This window comes from Heptranchias perlo, chromosome 35, assembly GCF_035084215.1.
Source record: "Heptranchias perlo isolate sHepPer1 chromosome 35, sHepPer1.hap1, whole genome shotgun sequence".
Lineage (NCBI taxonomy): Eukaryota > Metazoa > Chordata > Chondrichthyes > Hexanchiformes > Hexanchidae > Heptranchias > Heptranchias perlo.
In genome coordinates this window covers 11,130,393-11,147,931 of record NC_090359.1, presented here as the reverse complement: position 1 = coordinate 11,147,931, position 17,539 = coordinate 11,130,393, and the positions used below count along the sequence as shown (strand labels likewise).

General features: G+C 46.3%; 2 protein-coding genes across 2 annotated transcripts in view; one reads left to right on the top strand and one right to left on the bottom strand.

The window, feature by feature from the left end:
• LOC137302345 (zona pellucida sperm-binding protein 3-like) overlaps window positions 1-17,539 on the top strand; it is a 1,023,493-nt gene that overhangs the window by 567,117 nt on the left and 438,837 nt on the right. The window lies entirely within an intron of this gene.
• LOC137302038 (zona pellucida sperm-binding protein 3-like) lies at window positions 4,382-7,265 on the bottom strand. Its single transcript, XM_067971737.1, has 9 exons — window positions 6,867-7,265; window positions 5,855-5,970; window positions 5,664-5,767; window positions 5,401-5,578; window positions 5,187-5,313; window positions 5,027-5,106; window positions 4,823-4,944; window positions 4,615-4,749; window positions 4,382-4,543 (listed from the first exon to the last, which is right to left on the bottom strand). The coding sequence occupies exons 1-9, from the start codon at window positions 7,050-7,052 to the stop codon at window positions 4,425-4,427; spliced, it is 1,167 nt and encodes a 388-aa protein (XP_067827838.1). The 5' UTR covers window positions 7,053-7,265; the 3' UTR covers window positions 4,382-4,424.

Sequence of the window (17,539 nt, the reverse complement as noted above, 5' to 3'; positions counted from 1 at the left end):
CCGCGACACTATTCGAAGAAGAGCAGGGGAGTTCTCTCCGGTGTCCTGGCCAATATTTAATCCTCAACCAACACCTATAAACAGATTATCTGGTCATTTATCACATTGCTGTTTGTGGGATCTTGCTGTGCACAAAATGGCTGCCCACATGACAACAGTGACCTCATTTCCAAAGCCCCCCATTGGCTGCGAGGCTTTGGGTCGTCCTGAGGATGTGACAGGCGCTGGAGAAATGCAAGTTCCCCCTCCCCGGGGCCGCCCTCCGCTCTAATCCCATTGCCCGTCTCTCGGTCCTGTCCCCGGGCTCGGGGACTCTCGGCCGGTCCAGGCCCCTTTAAGAGGGACGCGCCACACTGCGCATGTGCGCCGTTTATTTAAATCAAACCGCGCGATTCAAAGGAAAAGTGACGTCAGTTTCCGTCACAATAAAAACCGCTCGTTCTCAACCGAAAAAACGGAAAGTTTGTCTCGCGACACAACAGGAAGCGGTCACTGATCCGGCGGGTGATGTGCGCATGTGCGAACATTCTCCCAGAGTGCAGCGCGGCCCGTCTCACAGATGCGGCCTTTTCTCCGCCGCTCTGCATTGTGGGAGATTCGGCCGCCATGACAGGCCCGGGTCACCGAGTTCATCCAATCACAGGTGAAGCTTCCCGGATTGGTGGAACCGACAGAGTGCAGGTGGTCTGTGGAGCGAGAGAATCTCTGAGAAGAGGGGCAGCCAATTGGGGAAATCACAGGAGGTGGTGACCGGTCATAAACCCAATCGGTGAATGACGGATTGAACCAAGGAAAGGAATGAAGAAACTCGACTGGGACCTGTGGGAACAGGCGGACTAATAAATTTAACCCGTGTCCAGTTCAGGTCACCACATTACAGGAAAGATGGGATTGCACCAGAGAGGGTCCAGAGGAGATTTACAAGGATGGTCCAGGACTGGAGAATTTTAGCTGTGAGGAAGGATTGGATCGGCTGGAGTTGTTTTCATTGAAACAGAGGAGGCTGAGGGGGATTTAATTGAGGTGTTTAAATTATTGAGGGACAGACGAACTGCATCACTTCCAAGACAGCAGCTGACCACCACCTTCTCATGGGCAATTTCGGATGGGCAATAAATTCTGGCCTTGCCAGCAAAGCCCACATCCCATGAACAAATAAAAAAAGGATATTAAGGTCCTATTTCCCTTCGCAGAGAGGCCAATAACCAGGGGGCATATATTTCAAGTAATTGGTAGAATGATTGGAGGGGATCTGTGGATAAATTTTTTTCACCCAGAGGGTGGTGTGGGTTTGGACCTTACTGGCTGAAAGGGTGGTAGAGGCAGAAACCCACATCGCTTTTTAAAAATACTTGGATGTGCACTTGAAGTGCCGTCACCTACAAGGCTGCGGACCAAGACCAAGTGTGCGATTAGGCTGGAGAGCTCTTTTTCAGCTGGCACTGACACAATGGGCCGAATAGCCTCCTTCTGTGCTGTAAATTTCTATCATTCTATAACCCCTAGGGTCAAATGTGACATGGCAAAAGATACATGTTTATGGTTCAAAAAAAATCTTCACAGAGAGGGAAGGGACAATGCAGAGTTCTGCCCGACAGTGTTATTGACAGAGACTCCATGAATTATTTTAAACGGGAGTATAGAAACATAGAAAATAGGAGCAAGAGTAGGCCATTCAGCCCTTCGGGCCTGCTCCACCATTCAAAATGATTATGGCTGATCTTCTAACTCAGTATCCTGTTCCCGCTTTTCCCCCTTACCCCTTTACCATTAATAAATATATCTACCTCCTTCTTGAATACATCTAATGACTTGGCCTCCACTGCGGTCTGTGGTAGAGAATTCCACAGGTTCACCACCCTCTGAGTGAAGAAATTTCTCCTCATCTCTGTTCTAAATGGCATACCCCGTATCCTGAGACTGTGACCCCTGGTTCTGGACTCCCGAGCCAGCGGGAACATCCTCCCTGCATCTAGTCCTGCTGGAATTTTATATGTTTTGATGAGATCACCTCTCATTCTTCTAAACTCTACTGAATATAGACCTAGTCGACCCAATCTCTCCTCATACGTCAGTCCTGCCATCCCAGGAATCAGTCCGGTAAACCTTCATTGCACTCCTTCCATGGCAAGGACATCCTTCCTCAGATAAGGAGACCAAAACTGCACACAATACTCCAGATGTTGTCTCACCAAGACCCGTATAACTGCAGTAAGACATCCCTGTTCCTATACTCAAATCCTCTTGCAATGAAGGCCAACATACCATTCGCCTTCCTAACTGTTTGCTGCACCTGAATGCTCGCTTTCAGCGACTGGTGGACAAGGACACCCAGGTCTCGTTGCACCTCCCCTTTTCCAAATCTATCTCCATTCAGATATAATCTGCCTTTCTGTTTTTACAACCAAAGTGGATAACCTCACATTTATTCACGTTATATTGCATCTGCCATGTTCTTGCCCACTCACACAACTTGTCTAAATCACATTGGAACCTCTTTCCATCCTCCTCACAGCTCACATTCCACCCCAGCTTTGTGTCGTGTCCAGGGACCTTGGAACAGAGGAACATTAAATTGGATGAGGAGCAAGAGGAAAGTCACCTGTTTCTGTACTGTTAGATCCTAAGCTTCATTGAGAATGAATTCTTTAAGCATTCCTACATAGTATTTTTTTGCTACATTGTAAAAAAAAACCAAAGTAGTTGTCCTGGCCAGTAAATCTAGTTTGTGAAGTCTCCCTAAAATGTTTACATGTAAATCAGACAACAGTCAGAAGAGGGTAGGATGGACCTACACTACACTTGAATGTATTGTCATCTATTGGGTTTAAAGTTTCCAAACACTATTTATCAATAGTGTGAGGAAGCTCAGAGTGAAAGTGAGGAGGGGCCGTCTGACTGCAGTTTCCACTGGAAGAAAAATCACCTTCAGTGTGTACAGTGAGCAGAAGTGAATTGCTATTGTTAAAAGTTCCCACTAACTTATTGTTATTCTACTTTAACAGAACAAGCCTGGATCTCCTGCTATGTTTAAACACTAAACTTCAGTGATTATAGCTCAAGTAAAATATTACTATGATTTGATTTAAATGGAGAAGTGGTTTCCACCCGCCAAAGAATGTTGTCTGAAGCGAGGGTGTTTACTGCTAACAGCTCCCATCCTGTTTAATAGACCCCCTGAATGTCTGATTTACCAAAAAGAAAAACCCAGCTCAGTAAAGTTAAACATTCTCTTATTAATCTGAATATTTTATGAACAAATTTCAATATTTCAAAGTAAAGGGTGTCCCAGACATGGATTGTACTCAATTCACTGTAAAGTTATAAAAACAGCCAGTTTAGCGACCAGGGGACATAAACTAAAAATTAGAATCAGGACTTTCAGGAGTGAAGTTAAGAGACGCTTCTACACGCAAAGAGTGGGAGAAGTTAGGAACACTCTTCCACAAAAGGCAGTTGATGCTCGCTCAATTGTTAAATCTATTATCTCAGAATAAAATTTTGTTAACCAAAAGGTAAGTGATATGACTAAGGCAGGTATATGAGTTATGTCACAGATCAACCATGATCTCATTGAATGGTGGACCAGGCTCGAGGGGCTAAATGACCTACTCCTGTTCCTATGACCACCCCTCAAATACAGTGAACGATAAATAATGTAATCTGAAAATAGGACTAACTACATACAATGAAATTCTGAGGGCCTGTCGTGACGGGAAGCTGAAGATATCGAAACTTCAGCCTGTGCTCACAAGACGACAGGTGAAATTCAAATCCAACAGAGTTAAATCACAACCGCTGGGCTCCCCATCCCTCACACTCTCACTGTGCCTGTACCCAATGGGCACAACATTGCCTCCCGTGTACATATTTACACTGAGCATTTGAAATCTACCTGGAGTCCCAGCCCCACTAAACAAGAATCTTCACACCAGAGGCAGAGATCTTCAATCTTGGAAGAGAGTTCCAAGTCCACTGACTTTCAATTCTATTGGTGTTTGGACAATTAGCTCCAAACGGGAAAGTTTAACTGGAGTTTGGAGCCCGTGTGGGGATTCGAGTGATCAATGGCCACAGAGCACCAAGGGAATGATTGGGCCGTCAACCAGCCGGCACCAGTACCTCAGGCCAGTCCCACGATCCCTTCAGAGCTCATTGACCTGCACAATGAGGGCCTGGCAAGCCTTCACCCATTGCTGCAGCCATCCCTGGACTGGGCCTGGATACACTATTACCAACCATTCTGCCACGACTAACATTGACTCATTAAAACCTATTTCACGAACAGGAGGAACTGTGGAGGAGTGCAGTGTTACTAACAGTATTGAGCACTCATTGCATGCTGATTGGAGCCAGATAATGAAAAATGAGCAACCAGCCATTAGAAGATACAAGTAGTCACTGATTTATTGGTCATTTGATAACTAGTTGAACTGGGTTTGCTTGTGTTTCCTGTACAGAAACAAGGCGATCAAAGAGGCAGAGATCAGAGAGACAGCGGTCACAGTCAGGGCCAGGATCAGGACCACCTCAGACGCCACACCTAAAAAGGAACCAATGGTTAGTGAAGGAAATACTGAGGAGAAAATGGAAACCAGCAGTCGGCCAACTCACCACCTGGAGACCTCTCCTGCATCCTTTGCTCAACCTCATTAAGGGGCTCAGTTGTCAGGTCCGTCACATAAGGATCCAGAATGACCAGGGGTCCAAGTGAGGCCTCACCCTCCCACTTCAATTCAGCATCATTCCCTGCAATATCAAACATTCCAGTTAGAGAGGGTAAAGGGTGACCTCCAACATAGAGAGAGGATCAATGTCCTACCAGGTCCAGATGCAAGATCCCTCCTTCCTCTGGAATCAAGTCGGAATTCCCTCGTGGCACCGCAGTTATCCCGATGACAACAGGCACACACGTCATTTGTCGATTCTTCCAATGGGGTCCAGCTAAACCAGAGAATCAGTTTATCAACCAGGTTGTCCATCACCCTTCAATACAACACATCCCTGAGCGAGAGAGGGAACTTACATATTCTGGAAAGTACAAGCTTTGTTCATGGAATCTCTCCGATCCACTGCAGCAACTTTCAGGTGACAGGTGATGAAAATCTGAGGGACACATTCAATACAAGTTGTTATTTAGTGACCTCCTCCCAACATGGGGAACCCAATGTTTGGCTTCCTCTTACCAAGGAACGGTCATCTCCAAAGAAGCGGAACGCATCCAGGTCAAACTGGAGTTTGTCCAGCTCACGTTCACCTCTTGGCAACACAAAGGTTGAAAAGGAGTCCTCAGCTTTGCTGTCTAGGAGGCAACTGAAGAAAGATTTAAAAAAAGGGACAAAGTGAATTAAGTGAACCTATTGAGACATAACCAGCTGGAGAAAGCAGAGAGCTCCTTACCCATGGTAGTCAATGATGTTGTATCTTGGGGTGGAATCCTTGTCTGGGCTCAATGTAGCTGCACAGCTGTCAATGTAGAGCTTCAAGGGCATGTGGTTAGTCATTGAAACAGAGGCCTCAATGTGAATGAGGTCACCCAGGTAGTAGACAGTCGAGGTGCGCTCTGTAAGCCAGTCATCTGAAGGACAAGGGTTGGAGAAACAGTGGGTGTAACTCCCAGTGGGAGACGACAGAAAAGCACTCCCCATCCACCCATCACATACCGTTCATAAGACGCAGTGAGAATGACAGAAGCCCTTCTCCAGACTTGGTCGAGCTGAATGGGATCCAGGTGGGCTTGATAGGGTCACTGCTCACATTGCCCTTCCTGGAAAGACAGGAGTGTAATTTCAGGACAACTTCAGAGAACTGCACCTGCTGTAGACCTTATTTGCCACAGAGTAAAGTTTCTTACCTAAAATAGTGGCACTCAATGGGAATGATGGCTCCATTAGTTCTCACAATGACAGATCCACGAGCATTTGGGGTGTGGTTCAGGTGGGTGGTGTAGACCAGGAAATCTCCAGCCATCTGAAAGACATCAGGTTAAGGAATGAAGAGCTGGTCTCATTGGACAAAAGCTATTTCTGGTCATTTTCCTGCCCTGTTAAGCAGCAGTTTGAGGAGCAGCTGAAACCCCTCAATGACATGATTGAAGCAGCTCCACCATTGGTGGAAGTTGCCTGGAGCAGCCTCTGTTACTCGACTCAGTCCACCTTCTATTACAGGAGACTTCAGGCCTGCAGTCAGAAACCATGAAATGATTGGCACAGCTAAATTTGATGAGCATTATTTCCCATATGGAATAGAGCTTTCACCTTAAGGGGCTTCAAGTTACCCCTGATAAGGAGCATAAAACACAACATCACTTTTAAACCTCATCTGTGGCCGTGGAATCAAGGGGATTGGCAGGTGTAATAACCAAAAGTGGAGTTCCCCTTTAATACATTGTATCCCAATTATTATTCCACTTGTTTCATCTTTCAAGAGAAGTCTCAACAGGAACTTCCACACTGAACATTCATTGACCACAAGTTGAGGCAACAGGCCTGAATATCCACAGGAAGGAACAGAAAAGATAAATCAATTGAGGCACAAGAGAACAGAGTGGTTTGGAGAAATGCAGGTGAAGGTTCAAGGTCAGTAGAATTGAATCTCAGAGTTAGAGAGTAATAACGACCCATTTAAGAAAGATGCAGTCCCTCAGTGACAAGTTTAAGTTCTTTTCAAATATAAAGCTAAGATTGACATGTCAACATAAAGAAGTAGTTTCACACAGGGTGATATTTAACAGTGGGCAAGAATTTATACACAGATTTCATTCAGGGATCTCCTCAGTGGCTGGAGTTTCACCCGATATTAATGAGTTCAGAGTGGGCAATAATCTGCACAGTGAAATTGGAGCAAGAGTTGAGGAATCACATTACCTGCAATCTGCTGCCACATTCATGGAGCCCATAGTCAAAGAGGACAGTGTGGTTCTGAGAGTAGATCCCAGTTGGCCGACAACCTGCTGTCCCCAGGGTCAGGTCAGCAGCTTTAATCAGGTGCCTGGTTCTAAACAAATCCATGTCTACCCTCACCAGCAGGTTCTGCTCTCCACACTGCACCATCACAGTCTGCAGTGGAGACAGACTTCTCCCCTCAGACACACTGAAATGGGAACCAAAGGGAGGGACAGGGGGAGGGACTCTCTGGGGCACAGGGGTGGGTTTTACTCTTCTCCATGGAAATCTCTGCCCTCTAAACTGTTGCCAAGTATCAGAGCAACAAACCACTCCAACTAACACCAGCAATGGGAACAAACCTCTCACTACAAAATCCCCCATGATACCAAACAACTCAACTATTCCTTTACCCACCAACCAGCACCTTTTATACACTGCAGTCACCTGATTCCAATTCAATGAGTCGCTGTTGTGATACGATTGGATGTATCTCAGAAAAAAAACTCAATGTCTTTAGAATCCTTTTTTTTTCAATCACTTCCATTGTCCTATTTCATAAGTTTCTTTAGAAAAAAAAATTAAAAAAAGAAAAGAAAAAAAGATGGAGGTCGTGAGCGGTTCAACTGAATGCGGAGATACAGAGAGACACCAGCAGAGGGAGGTAGAGAGCGGTGTAACTGAGTACAGAGATACAGAGAGACACCAGCAGAGGGAGGTAGAGAGCGGTGTAACTGAGTACAGAGATGCAGAGAGACACCAGCAGAGGGAGGTAGAGAGCGGTGTAACTGAGTCCAGAGAGACAGAGAGACACCAGCAGAGGGAGGTAGAGAGCGGTGTAACTGAGTACAGAGATACAGAGAGACACCAGCAGAGGGAGGTAGAGAGCGGTGTAACTGAGTACAGAGATACAGAGAGACACCAGCAGAGGGAGGTAGAGAGCGGTGTAACTGAGTACAGAGATACAGAGAGACACCAGCAGAGGGAGGTAGAGAGCGGTGTAACTGAGTACAGAGATGCAGAGAGACACCAGCAGAGGGAGGTAGAGAGCGGTGTAACTGAGTCCAGAGAGACAGAGAGACACCAGCAGAGGGAGGTAGAGAGCGGTGTAACTGAGTACAGAGATACAGAGAGACACCAGCAGAGGGAGGTAGAGAGCGGTGTAACTGAGTACAGAGATACAGAGAGACACCAGCAGAGGGAGGTAGAGAGCGGTGTAACTGAGTACAGAGATACAGAGAGACACCAGCAGAGGGAGGTAGAGAGCCGTGTAACTGAGTACAGAGATACAGAGAGACACCAGCAGAGTGTCCAGGAAACCAACCTTTTATCTGAAATCTGAGGCGAGATCTAAACTGCACAGTGTAGAGGAAGCATTACTGTGTATCTAACGCGTGTTGTACCTGCCCTGGGAGTGTTTGATTTCACAGTTTAGAGGGAGCTTCATCTGCATATAACCCATGCTGTACCTTCCCTGGGAGTGATTGATGTCACAGTGTAGAGGCAGCTTTGCTCTCTGTCTAACCCGTGTTATAACTGCCCTTCTGCAACTGGAAAGTTTCTCTTTCTTTGCTCTAATAAAAGCCATGATGTGGAGATGCCGGTGATGGACTGGGGTGGACAAATGTAAGGAATCTTACAACACCAGGTTATAGTCCAACAATTTTATTTCAACCTGGTGTTGTAAGATTCCTAACAAAAGCCCTTCATGATTTTGAACCTCTATCAAATCTCCCCTTTATGTTTTCTGCTCTAAGGAGAACAGCCCCAGTTTCTCCAGTCTCTCCACATTACTGAAGTCTCTTATCCCTGGCACCATTTTAGTAATTCTCTTCTGCACCCTTTCTAAGGCCTTGGCATCCCTCCAAATGTTTGGTGTCCAGAATTGAACACAATACTTCAGCTGAGGCCTAACCAGTGTTTTATCAAGGTTTAGTATCAATTCCTTGCTTTTGTATTCAATGCCTCAATTAATAAAGCCAAGGGCCCCATTTGCTTTCTTAACAGCCTTCTCAACTTGTCCTGCCACATTCAAAGATATGTGTAACTGCACCCCCAGGTCTCTCTATTCCCCCACTCCATTTAAAATTGTTCCAATTAGTTTATATTGCCTCTCCTCAATCTTCCTACCAAAATGTATCACTTCACAATTCTCTGCATTAAATTTCATCTGCCTTGTTTCTGCCCATTTCACCAGTCTGCCTATGTCTTCCTGAAGTCTGTTACTATCCTCAACATTGTTTATTACATTTCTGAGTTTCGTGTCATCTCCAAACTTATACCCTGTACACCCAAGTCCCGGTCATTAATATATATCAAAAAGAGCAGTGGTCCTAATGCCGAGCCCTGGGGGACACCACTGTATACTTGTCTCCAGTCTGAAAAACAACCGTTCACCACTACTCTCTGTTTTCTGCACCTTAGCCAATTTTCTATCCACGCTGCCATTGTCCATTTAATCCCATGGGCTTCAATTTTTCTAACAAGTCTATTATGTGATATTTTATCCTCCCTTAATCTCTCCCTGCATAGAAACTCCCCGACCCATATTCATGGCCACCCCCCTCGACCTTGCCATCTCACGTGGCCTCTCTACTCCCGATCGTGTCAATCATGGATAAGGCCATCTCTGATCACATCCTTGTATCCCTCTCCACCCACATGGAATCATAGAAAAATAGAAAGGTTACAGCACGGAAGTTGGCCATTCGGCCCATGGAGCCCATACCTGCTCTGTGGAAGATCAATCCATGTAGTCCCACTCCCGCAATGCACATCACAGAATGAACTCAGGAATCCCACGCCACTTTCTATGAGCGGTGACAGGCTGCGGTTATGGTGCAGACCGGGACCCAGGGCTGAGGCTGTGGTCATCAGTTACTCTGGGAGTGGCACAGTCTGTTTCGTGACTAGCCGGGGGTGAGAGTAACCCCAGGGAGTCAGGCTGGTGTTTAGAAGGGTGTGGGTTCCAGCTCCAGTTCCAGGACTGGGACACATGATCCAGACTGACTGTATCGTGCTGAGAGGGAGCTGCATCGTGAGAGGTGCTGTCCTTTGAATGAGGTGTTTAATGGCGGTCCCTTCTTTCTGCTCCGAAGTGTAAAAGATCCCATGGCAATTCGTGAAGAGCCGTGTCTTGTTCCTTGTCTCATTGAGACTCTCAGTTAATTGGTCTGTTCTCTCCACAGATTCGGTCTGACTCGCTGAGTGTTTCCAGAGTGTTCTGTGTGTGTTTCACTGAGACTCAGGTTTTACAGTAAATCATAAAATGATTGTCGTCAAACACTTGGCCATGAGCTGCTGAGTGACCTGTCGGGACATTGTTGCTTGCTTCCCTTCAGCTTGTGGGACTGGGTTTTTAGTGCACTGTCCCTTTAAGAGCTGTGGTCCGTCTCACTTCTCAGTGTGATTGTGGGACGAACACAGAAGCGAGAGAGGAAGCAGCAGCCACAGCCTGGACTGCAGGCAAATTGTGAGGCTGGAACTAAAAACCTGTTATTCCCACACCGGGAGTCGAGCCTAGGCCGCTTGGGTGTAAACCAGGAGCCCTGACCGCTGGACCACATGGGAACTGAAGGAAGGACCAGCAGGAAGGGCACTGAGACCACCCAGAAGGTTTAATGGAGGTTCACGATTATGACAGGTTTTGATACGGTAAATAAGGAGAAACTGTTTCCAGTGATGGGAGGGTTAATAACCAGAGGACACAGATTTAAAATAAATGGGCAAAAAAGCCACGGGCGGGGGAATGAGGAGAGATTTTTTTACGCAGCGAGTTGTTATGATCGGGAATGCACTGCCTGAAAGGGAGGTGGAAGCAGGTTCAATAGTAACTTTCAAAAGGGAATTGGATAAATACTTGACGTGTAAAAATTCACAGGGCTGTGGGGAAAGAGCCGGGGAGTGGGACTAACCCACTTCCTTCTGTGTTCATCCCTGGAAAAAACTCTCCCCCAAGTCACTTACAACGGCACTTTCAAATTCCCAACTTTCCAGCCTTTGTCCCTCCATTCACCACGACATTTCTGCAGCTACCGATTTGCTCAATCACACTCTCACCTCCACCTTTGACGCTCTTGTACCCATTAAAACCATCACTCCCCCTCACCCTGGTCGATCCCCCTGGTACTGCCCTCATTTCCACTCCTGTGTGCCCAAGGGACGCAGACTTGAACATTTATGGTGGACAACTGGTTAACCATTCATCACCAGATCTGGCTGGGCCACATAAAGCACTATCGGGTCCTGCTCTCCTCTGACAAAACTGCTCACTATTCCAGGATCATCCTGGAATGCAAAGATAACCCCCGGGCTTCTCCTCTCCACTACAAACCATCTTCTTGCACTCCCCTCCCCCCTATCTTCTTAAACATCTCAATTAGATCACCCCTTAACCTCCTATACTCAAGGGAATAAAAGTCTAGTCTCCAAGACCTGTCCTCATAGTTTAACCCTTTTAGCCCCGATATCATTCTGGTGAATCTGTTCTACACCCAGTCAAGGCCAATATGTCCCTCCTGGGGTACGGTGTCCAGAACTGAACGCAGTTCTCCAGATGTGGTCTAACCAGAGCTTCATGCATCTGTATCATAACTTCCACCCTTTGTATTCCAGCCCCTTGAGATGAAGGCTCACATTCCATTAATTATTTTTTGTACCTGTCCACTAGTTTTTAGTGATTTCTGGAGATGGACCCCTGAACCTCTCTGCTCCTCGATAGTTCCTAGTTTCTCGTCATTTAGAAAATACTCTGATTTATCTTTTTAATGTTCTAAGTGGATTATATCTCACTTCCCCACATTGAACTCCATCTGCCACAGTTTTACCCTCTCATTTAATCATCAATGTCCCTTCACTACTTCCTGCTCCCATCTACACTATTTACTGCGCCACCAAACTTGTTGGTTTAAGGGTGAAAACTGCCCTCCGCTTCACTGTAAGTGCAAGAGACAACTTTGTCGATGCCGTGTGGTGTTGCAGACCGGCTCGTTGGACCTGCTCGTTTCATCTCATCTCATTTTCAGCAAACCGGAATATTCCTGAAATAGAGGATGGTGAATCACAGCTCGAGAAACCGATCCCCTCGACCAATGAGGACTGCGCCTTCCAACAAATAGGCATTGATGGGGCAAAGTGAGTCTGCTGCTCAGAAATAATACAGCACAGATCATCACTCGTGCAAGCTTCACACCCTTTAGTTTGGAAAAGTAAACTGATGGGAGACAGCTGCTGTCGTGAATGGGTTTCCAAAACTCAAATCAAATGGATTTGTCCTGTGTTGTGAATTACTATTTGTCTGATTCAGGTTATCAGAGCAGTGGGGATTGCATTTTGTGCATTCCGAACACCAATGCCCTGTCACGTGAGCCTGTCGTTCTATTCCCGTTCCAAGTCCTCTTTTAAATTTCGATGACTTCCCCGAAATTTGCTTGGAGGACTGTTCGAATCGCAGTCCAGCCCTTCCCACTGTCGCATCCTCTAAATCTCCACCCAGGATTTTCACTGGTGCAACTTTCATCAACTTGAGCTACTTTTTAATTTCAAAAGCAAAGTGCTGCGGATGCTGGAAATCTGAAATATAAACAGAAAATGCCGGATACACTCAGCCGGTCAGGCAGCATCTGTGGAGCGAGTTCTGATGAAAGGTCATCGACCTGAAACGTTCCCTCTGTTTCTCTCTCCACAGATGCTGTCTGACCTGCTGAGAGTTCGCAACATTTTCTGTTTCTACTTTTTAATTTTTTTCATACACCAACTGTGCCAATCCATCACTCGACCCACTGCGCGGCATCTGGTGGTTTGGATTCGGGGCTCTCACCGCCGCGGTGTGGGTTCGATTCCCGGTGAGGGAAATAATTTGTCCAAAACAATTATGAACTTTATTAAATAAATACATGAAACTCTGTTAAAGATGAATAATTGTTGTAATCGTCATTAATGAAGCGATAACTTTCTGCAGACTGACTGACGGAAATACTAACATGGTTACCCAGTGACACGTGGGGAAGTTATTGTGTTTTGCATGTGATGAACTTTCATCCGTTCTCATTTGTATTTCCAGAGACTGGTTAAAATGTTCTTGACACCAGGAATGTGGTGCAGCCGTTGTCAAATTTAACAGGAAAAGCCAATTCTTTTCACAGGAGAAGAAACTCACCCTGGAGATTTCCAAATAAAGTTCCCGCCCGGGAATCTTTCGCGCATAAAGCGAACAGTGATAACCGTTACACTCCGGAAACCGCGACCTAATTTATGGCGTGTTGTGGGTTCATCAAATAATTACATTTGATATCTTAACTTGCTCTTTATCTGTTACTTTCGATTTACATCCTCACCAGTTTTATACAGAAACAAGTATCAATGTTTCCGGGATGTGGTTTGTTCAATAACTCTGTCACTCAGTGTGAGACATAAAACACAGACCGCCTAACGTAAGGCTCCAACCCATGAGCATTAATCTGCTACATGGCCGGTTAGCTCAGTTGGTTAGAGCATGGAACTAATAAACACCAGACTTTACAAACAAACAAATCCACACAGAAAGTCAAGGGGAATATTTTTTTCAATAACAACCATTACAATGTTTGATAAACCTTCGCCCCAGAAAGCCAGAAAATGCTGGAAATACTCAGCAAGAACCATAAGAAATAGGAGCAGGAGTGGGCCATCTGGCCCCTCGAACCTGCTCCGCTATTCAACAAGATCATGGTTGATCTTCTACCATTTTCCTGCACTATCCCCATATCCCTTGATGTCGTTCATATTTAGAAATCTATCGATCTCTGTTTTGAATGTACTCAATGACTGAGCCTCCACAGCCCTCTGGGGGAGAGAATTCCAAAGATTCACCACCCTCTGAGTGAAGAAATTTCTCCTCATCTCAGTCTGAATGGCCGACCCCTTATTCTGAGACTGTGACCCCTGGTTCTAGACTCCCCAGCCAGGGGAAACATCCTCCCTGCATCTACCCTGTCGAGCCCTGTAAGAATTTTGTATGTTTCAATGAGATCACCACTCATTCTTCGAAACTCTGGAGAATACAGGTCCAGTCGACTCAATCTCTCCTCATAGGACAATCCCGCCATCCCAGGAATCAGTCTGGTGAACCTTCGTTACACTCCCTCCATGGCAAGTATATCCTTCAGCAAATCAGGCAGCATCTGTGGAGAAAGAAACAGAGTAAAGGGCCGAAATTTTAACCCCACAAATGGGTGAGTTGGGAAGGTAAAAATAGTAAAAATAACTAAAACCCGACCCCAACCCGCCCACTCCTGCTTTTAACGGAGGCGGGTCGGTCAGTGAAAGCTTTGAAGGAGGCTGCGGGCCTCCATTTTCACAGCTTTTTTATTTTTAACTCCTGGGGGCCGGGATTCCTTGGCCTGTTCCTTCACACCACATGAGAGGAGGCGAGAAGGCCCGAAACAGCAGGTAAATGCCTTTACAGCACAGCTTGTGGGCCCGGAGGAGCAGGAGTGCTTCCCCCAGGCCCAACAAGCCAACCTGCCGTGATCCCACACAGGCGATCGGCCGACCCCCTCCAAATCACCGACACCCCTGCACGAGCTACGAACCCCATGATCTCCGACCCCCGCGATGACCACCGACCCCCGATGACTGAGTCCTCGCTCCGATAACTGACCCGTCAATGCCCCCGATGACTGACCCACCCATGACCCCTGACGACCTCCCATGACTCCCCCACCCCCTGCCCCCGGTAAAATCATGCCCAATGAGTTTGATTCCCGTTGTGTTCTCTCTCTGTCGGTTTGTTGATAAACGTTTAACTCGCGGCCTGTTCCCGTCAATTGTCACAAGTAGTAACAGACAGAGCGGGTCTGACCGCCCCGTGATGTGGAAAAGACATCAGTTTAGGACAAATGCCTCAAATCAAATGGTCTCCCGGCACCGAGAGAGACAAATTCCAGAGAAAAAGGCAGAAGAGAAAAGAGAAATAAAAGCTCAATAAAGACACTATCAATATTTCCCATTCTTGATGCCTGTCTGTTTCTTCCCCAATCTTTCTGTGCCGGTTAAAATTTCAGTGTAAATAAATGCGAGAATCGACTCAAAGAACGAGAACAAAGCAACAAAAATGACCGAACACAGAATCAAACCCAGAGACCTTCAGATCTTCAATCTCACGCTCTCCAAACTCAACTATTTCGGCTCCACAGTAAATTGGACTTTGTGACATCACCTTGGACAAAAATATAAACCGGGTGGAATTTCCCCTCCCGCTCATTCCTCACTCTGGGGGAATGGGACCCGGTCAGATCTCGGAGCTCAGGTTATGTTAATGTTCTGCTGATGACATCTTAATATTATCTTGTGTTTGGCCTCATTTAATCAGGTTCATGGGCACTTTCTTCCATCATCCCTTCTCCCTGGAAGGAATGTGGTGCAGCCGTTGCCAAATTTAACAGGAAAAGGAATTATCGCCCCCTTTTCACAGGAGAAGAAACTCACACTGGAGATTCACCTGGAGTAAATTCCCAAATAATGTTCCCGCCCGGGATCGAACCGGGGACCTTTTGCGTGTGTGGTAAATGTGGAAACCGCTGCTCAATATAACGCATCGTGTGGCTTCTCCATGAAACAACATCACTTCTGTCCCACACTAAAAGCTCTCAATCCTTCTCTTTCACAAACATTTCACTGATCAAAACTTCACAAGTCACACAGGAAAAAGACTTCATTCCAAAATCATTAAACTCCCGAAGGAGCTGCGGGGACAGACTGAGCGGTGTAACTGAGTCCAGAGATACAAAGAGACACCAGCAGAGGGAGGTAGAGAGCGGTGTAACTGAGTACAGAGACACAGAGAGACACCAGCAGAGGGAGGTAGAGAGCGGTGTAACTGAGTACAGAGATACAAAGAGACACCAGCAGAGGGAGGTAGAGAGCGGTGTAACTGAGTACAGAGATACAGAGAGACACCAGCAGAGGGAGGTAGAGAGCGGTGTAACTGAGTACAGAGACACAGAGAGACACCAGCAGAGGGAGGTAGAGAGCGGTGTAACTGAGTGCAGAGAAAGAGAGAGACACCAGCAGACTGTGCAGCAAAGCAACCTTTTATCTGAAATCTGAGGCAAGATCTAAATTGCACAGAGTAGAGGAAGCATTACTGTGTATCTAACCCGTGTTGTACCTGCCCTGGGAATGTTTGATTTGACAGTGTAGAGGGAGCTTCATTCTGCATATAACCCGTGCTGTACCTGTCCTGCGAGTGTTTGATGGGGCAGTTCAGAGTGAACTTTAATCAGTCTCTCCACATAACTGAAGTCCCTCATCCCTGGCACCATTCTAGTAAATCTCCTCTGCACCCTCTCTAAGGCCATAACATCCTTCCCAATGTTTGGTGTCCAGAATTGAACTCAATACTCCAGCTGAGGCCCAACCAGTGTTTTATAAAAGTTTAGTATCAATTCCTTGCTTTTGTATTCTGTGCCTCAATTAATAAAGGCAAGGGCTCCATTTGCTTTTTTTAACAGTCTTCTCAACTTATCCTGCCACCTTCAAAGATTTGTGTAACTACACCCCCAGGTCTCTCTATTCCTGCACTCCCTTTTAAATTGCACCATTTAGTTTATATTGTCTCTCCTCATTCTTCCTACCATAATGTATCACTTCACAATTCTCTGCATTAAATTTCATCTGCCATGTTTCTGCCCATTTCACCAGTCTGTCTATGTCCTCCTGAAGTCTGTTACTATCCTCCACATTGTTTATTACATTTTCGAGTTTCGTGTCATCTACAAACTATGAAATTAACCCTGTACTCCCAAGTCCCAGTCATTAATATATATCAAAAAGAGCAGTGGTCCCAATACCGAGCCCTGGGGGACACCACTGTATACTTGCCTCCAGTCTGAAAAACAACCGTTCACCACTACTTTCTGTTTTCTGCCCCTTAGCCAAATTTGGATCCACGCTGCCATTGTCCATTTAATCCCATGGGCTTCAATTTTGCTAACAAGTCTATTATGTGATACTTTATCCTCCCTTAATCTCTCCCTGCATAGAAACTCCCCGACCCATATTCATGGCCACCCCCTCGACCTTGCCATCTCACGTGGCCTCTCTACTCCCGATTGTGTCAATCATGCATAAGGCCATCTCTGATCACTTCCTTGTATCCCTCTCCATCCACATCGAATCAAAGAATCATAGAAAGGTTACAGCACGGAAGGAGGCCATTTGGCCCATCGAGTCCTTACCGGCTCTATGCAAGATCAATCCATGTAGTCCCACTCCCCCAATGCAGATCATAGAATGAACTCAGGAATCCCACGCCACTTTCTATGAGATGTAACAGGCTGCGGTTATGGTGCAGACCGGAACCCAGGGCTGAGGTTGTGGTCATCAGTTACTCTGGGAGTGGCACAGTCTGGTTCATGACTAGCCGGGGGTGAGAGTAACACCAGGTAGTCAGGCTGGTGTTTAGAAGGGTGTGGGTTCCAGCTCCCGTACCAGGACTGGGACACATGATCCAGACTGACTGTGTCGTTCTGAGAGGGAGCTGCATCGTGAGAGGTGCTGTCCTTTGAATGAAGTGTTTAATGGGGGTCCCTTCTTTCTGCTCCGAGGTTTTAAATGTCCCGTGGTAATTTGTGAAGAGCAGGGAGTTCTCCCGGTGCCGTGGCCAATATTCTTTC

What these genes read in the sequence shown, in the direction of transcription:
- LOC137302038 (XM_067971737.1), bottom strand. Translation starts at nt 7,052, where the DNA reads ATGGTGCAGTGTGGAGAGCAGAACCTGCTGGTGAGGGTAGACATGGAT. An exon ending in CTCACTGCGTCTTATGAACG is followed by an intron (nt 5,579 to 5,663) that starts GTATGTGATGGG and finishes CTTGTCCTTCAG; the next exon opens with ATGACTGGCTTACAGAGCGC. An exon ending in GCTTGTACTTTCCAGAATAT is followed by an intron (nt 4,945 to 5,026) that starts GTAAGTTCCCTC and finishes TCTCTGGTTTAG; the next exon opens with CTGGACCCCATTGGAAGAAT.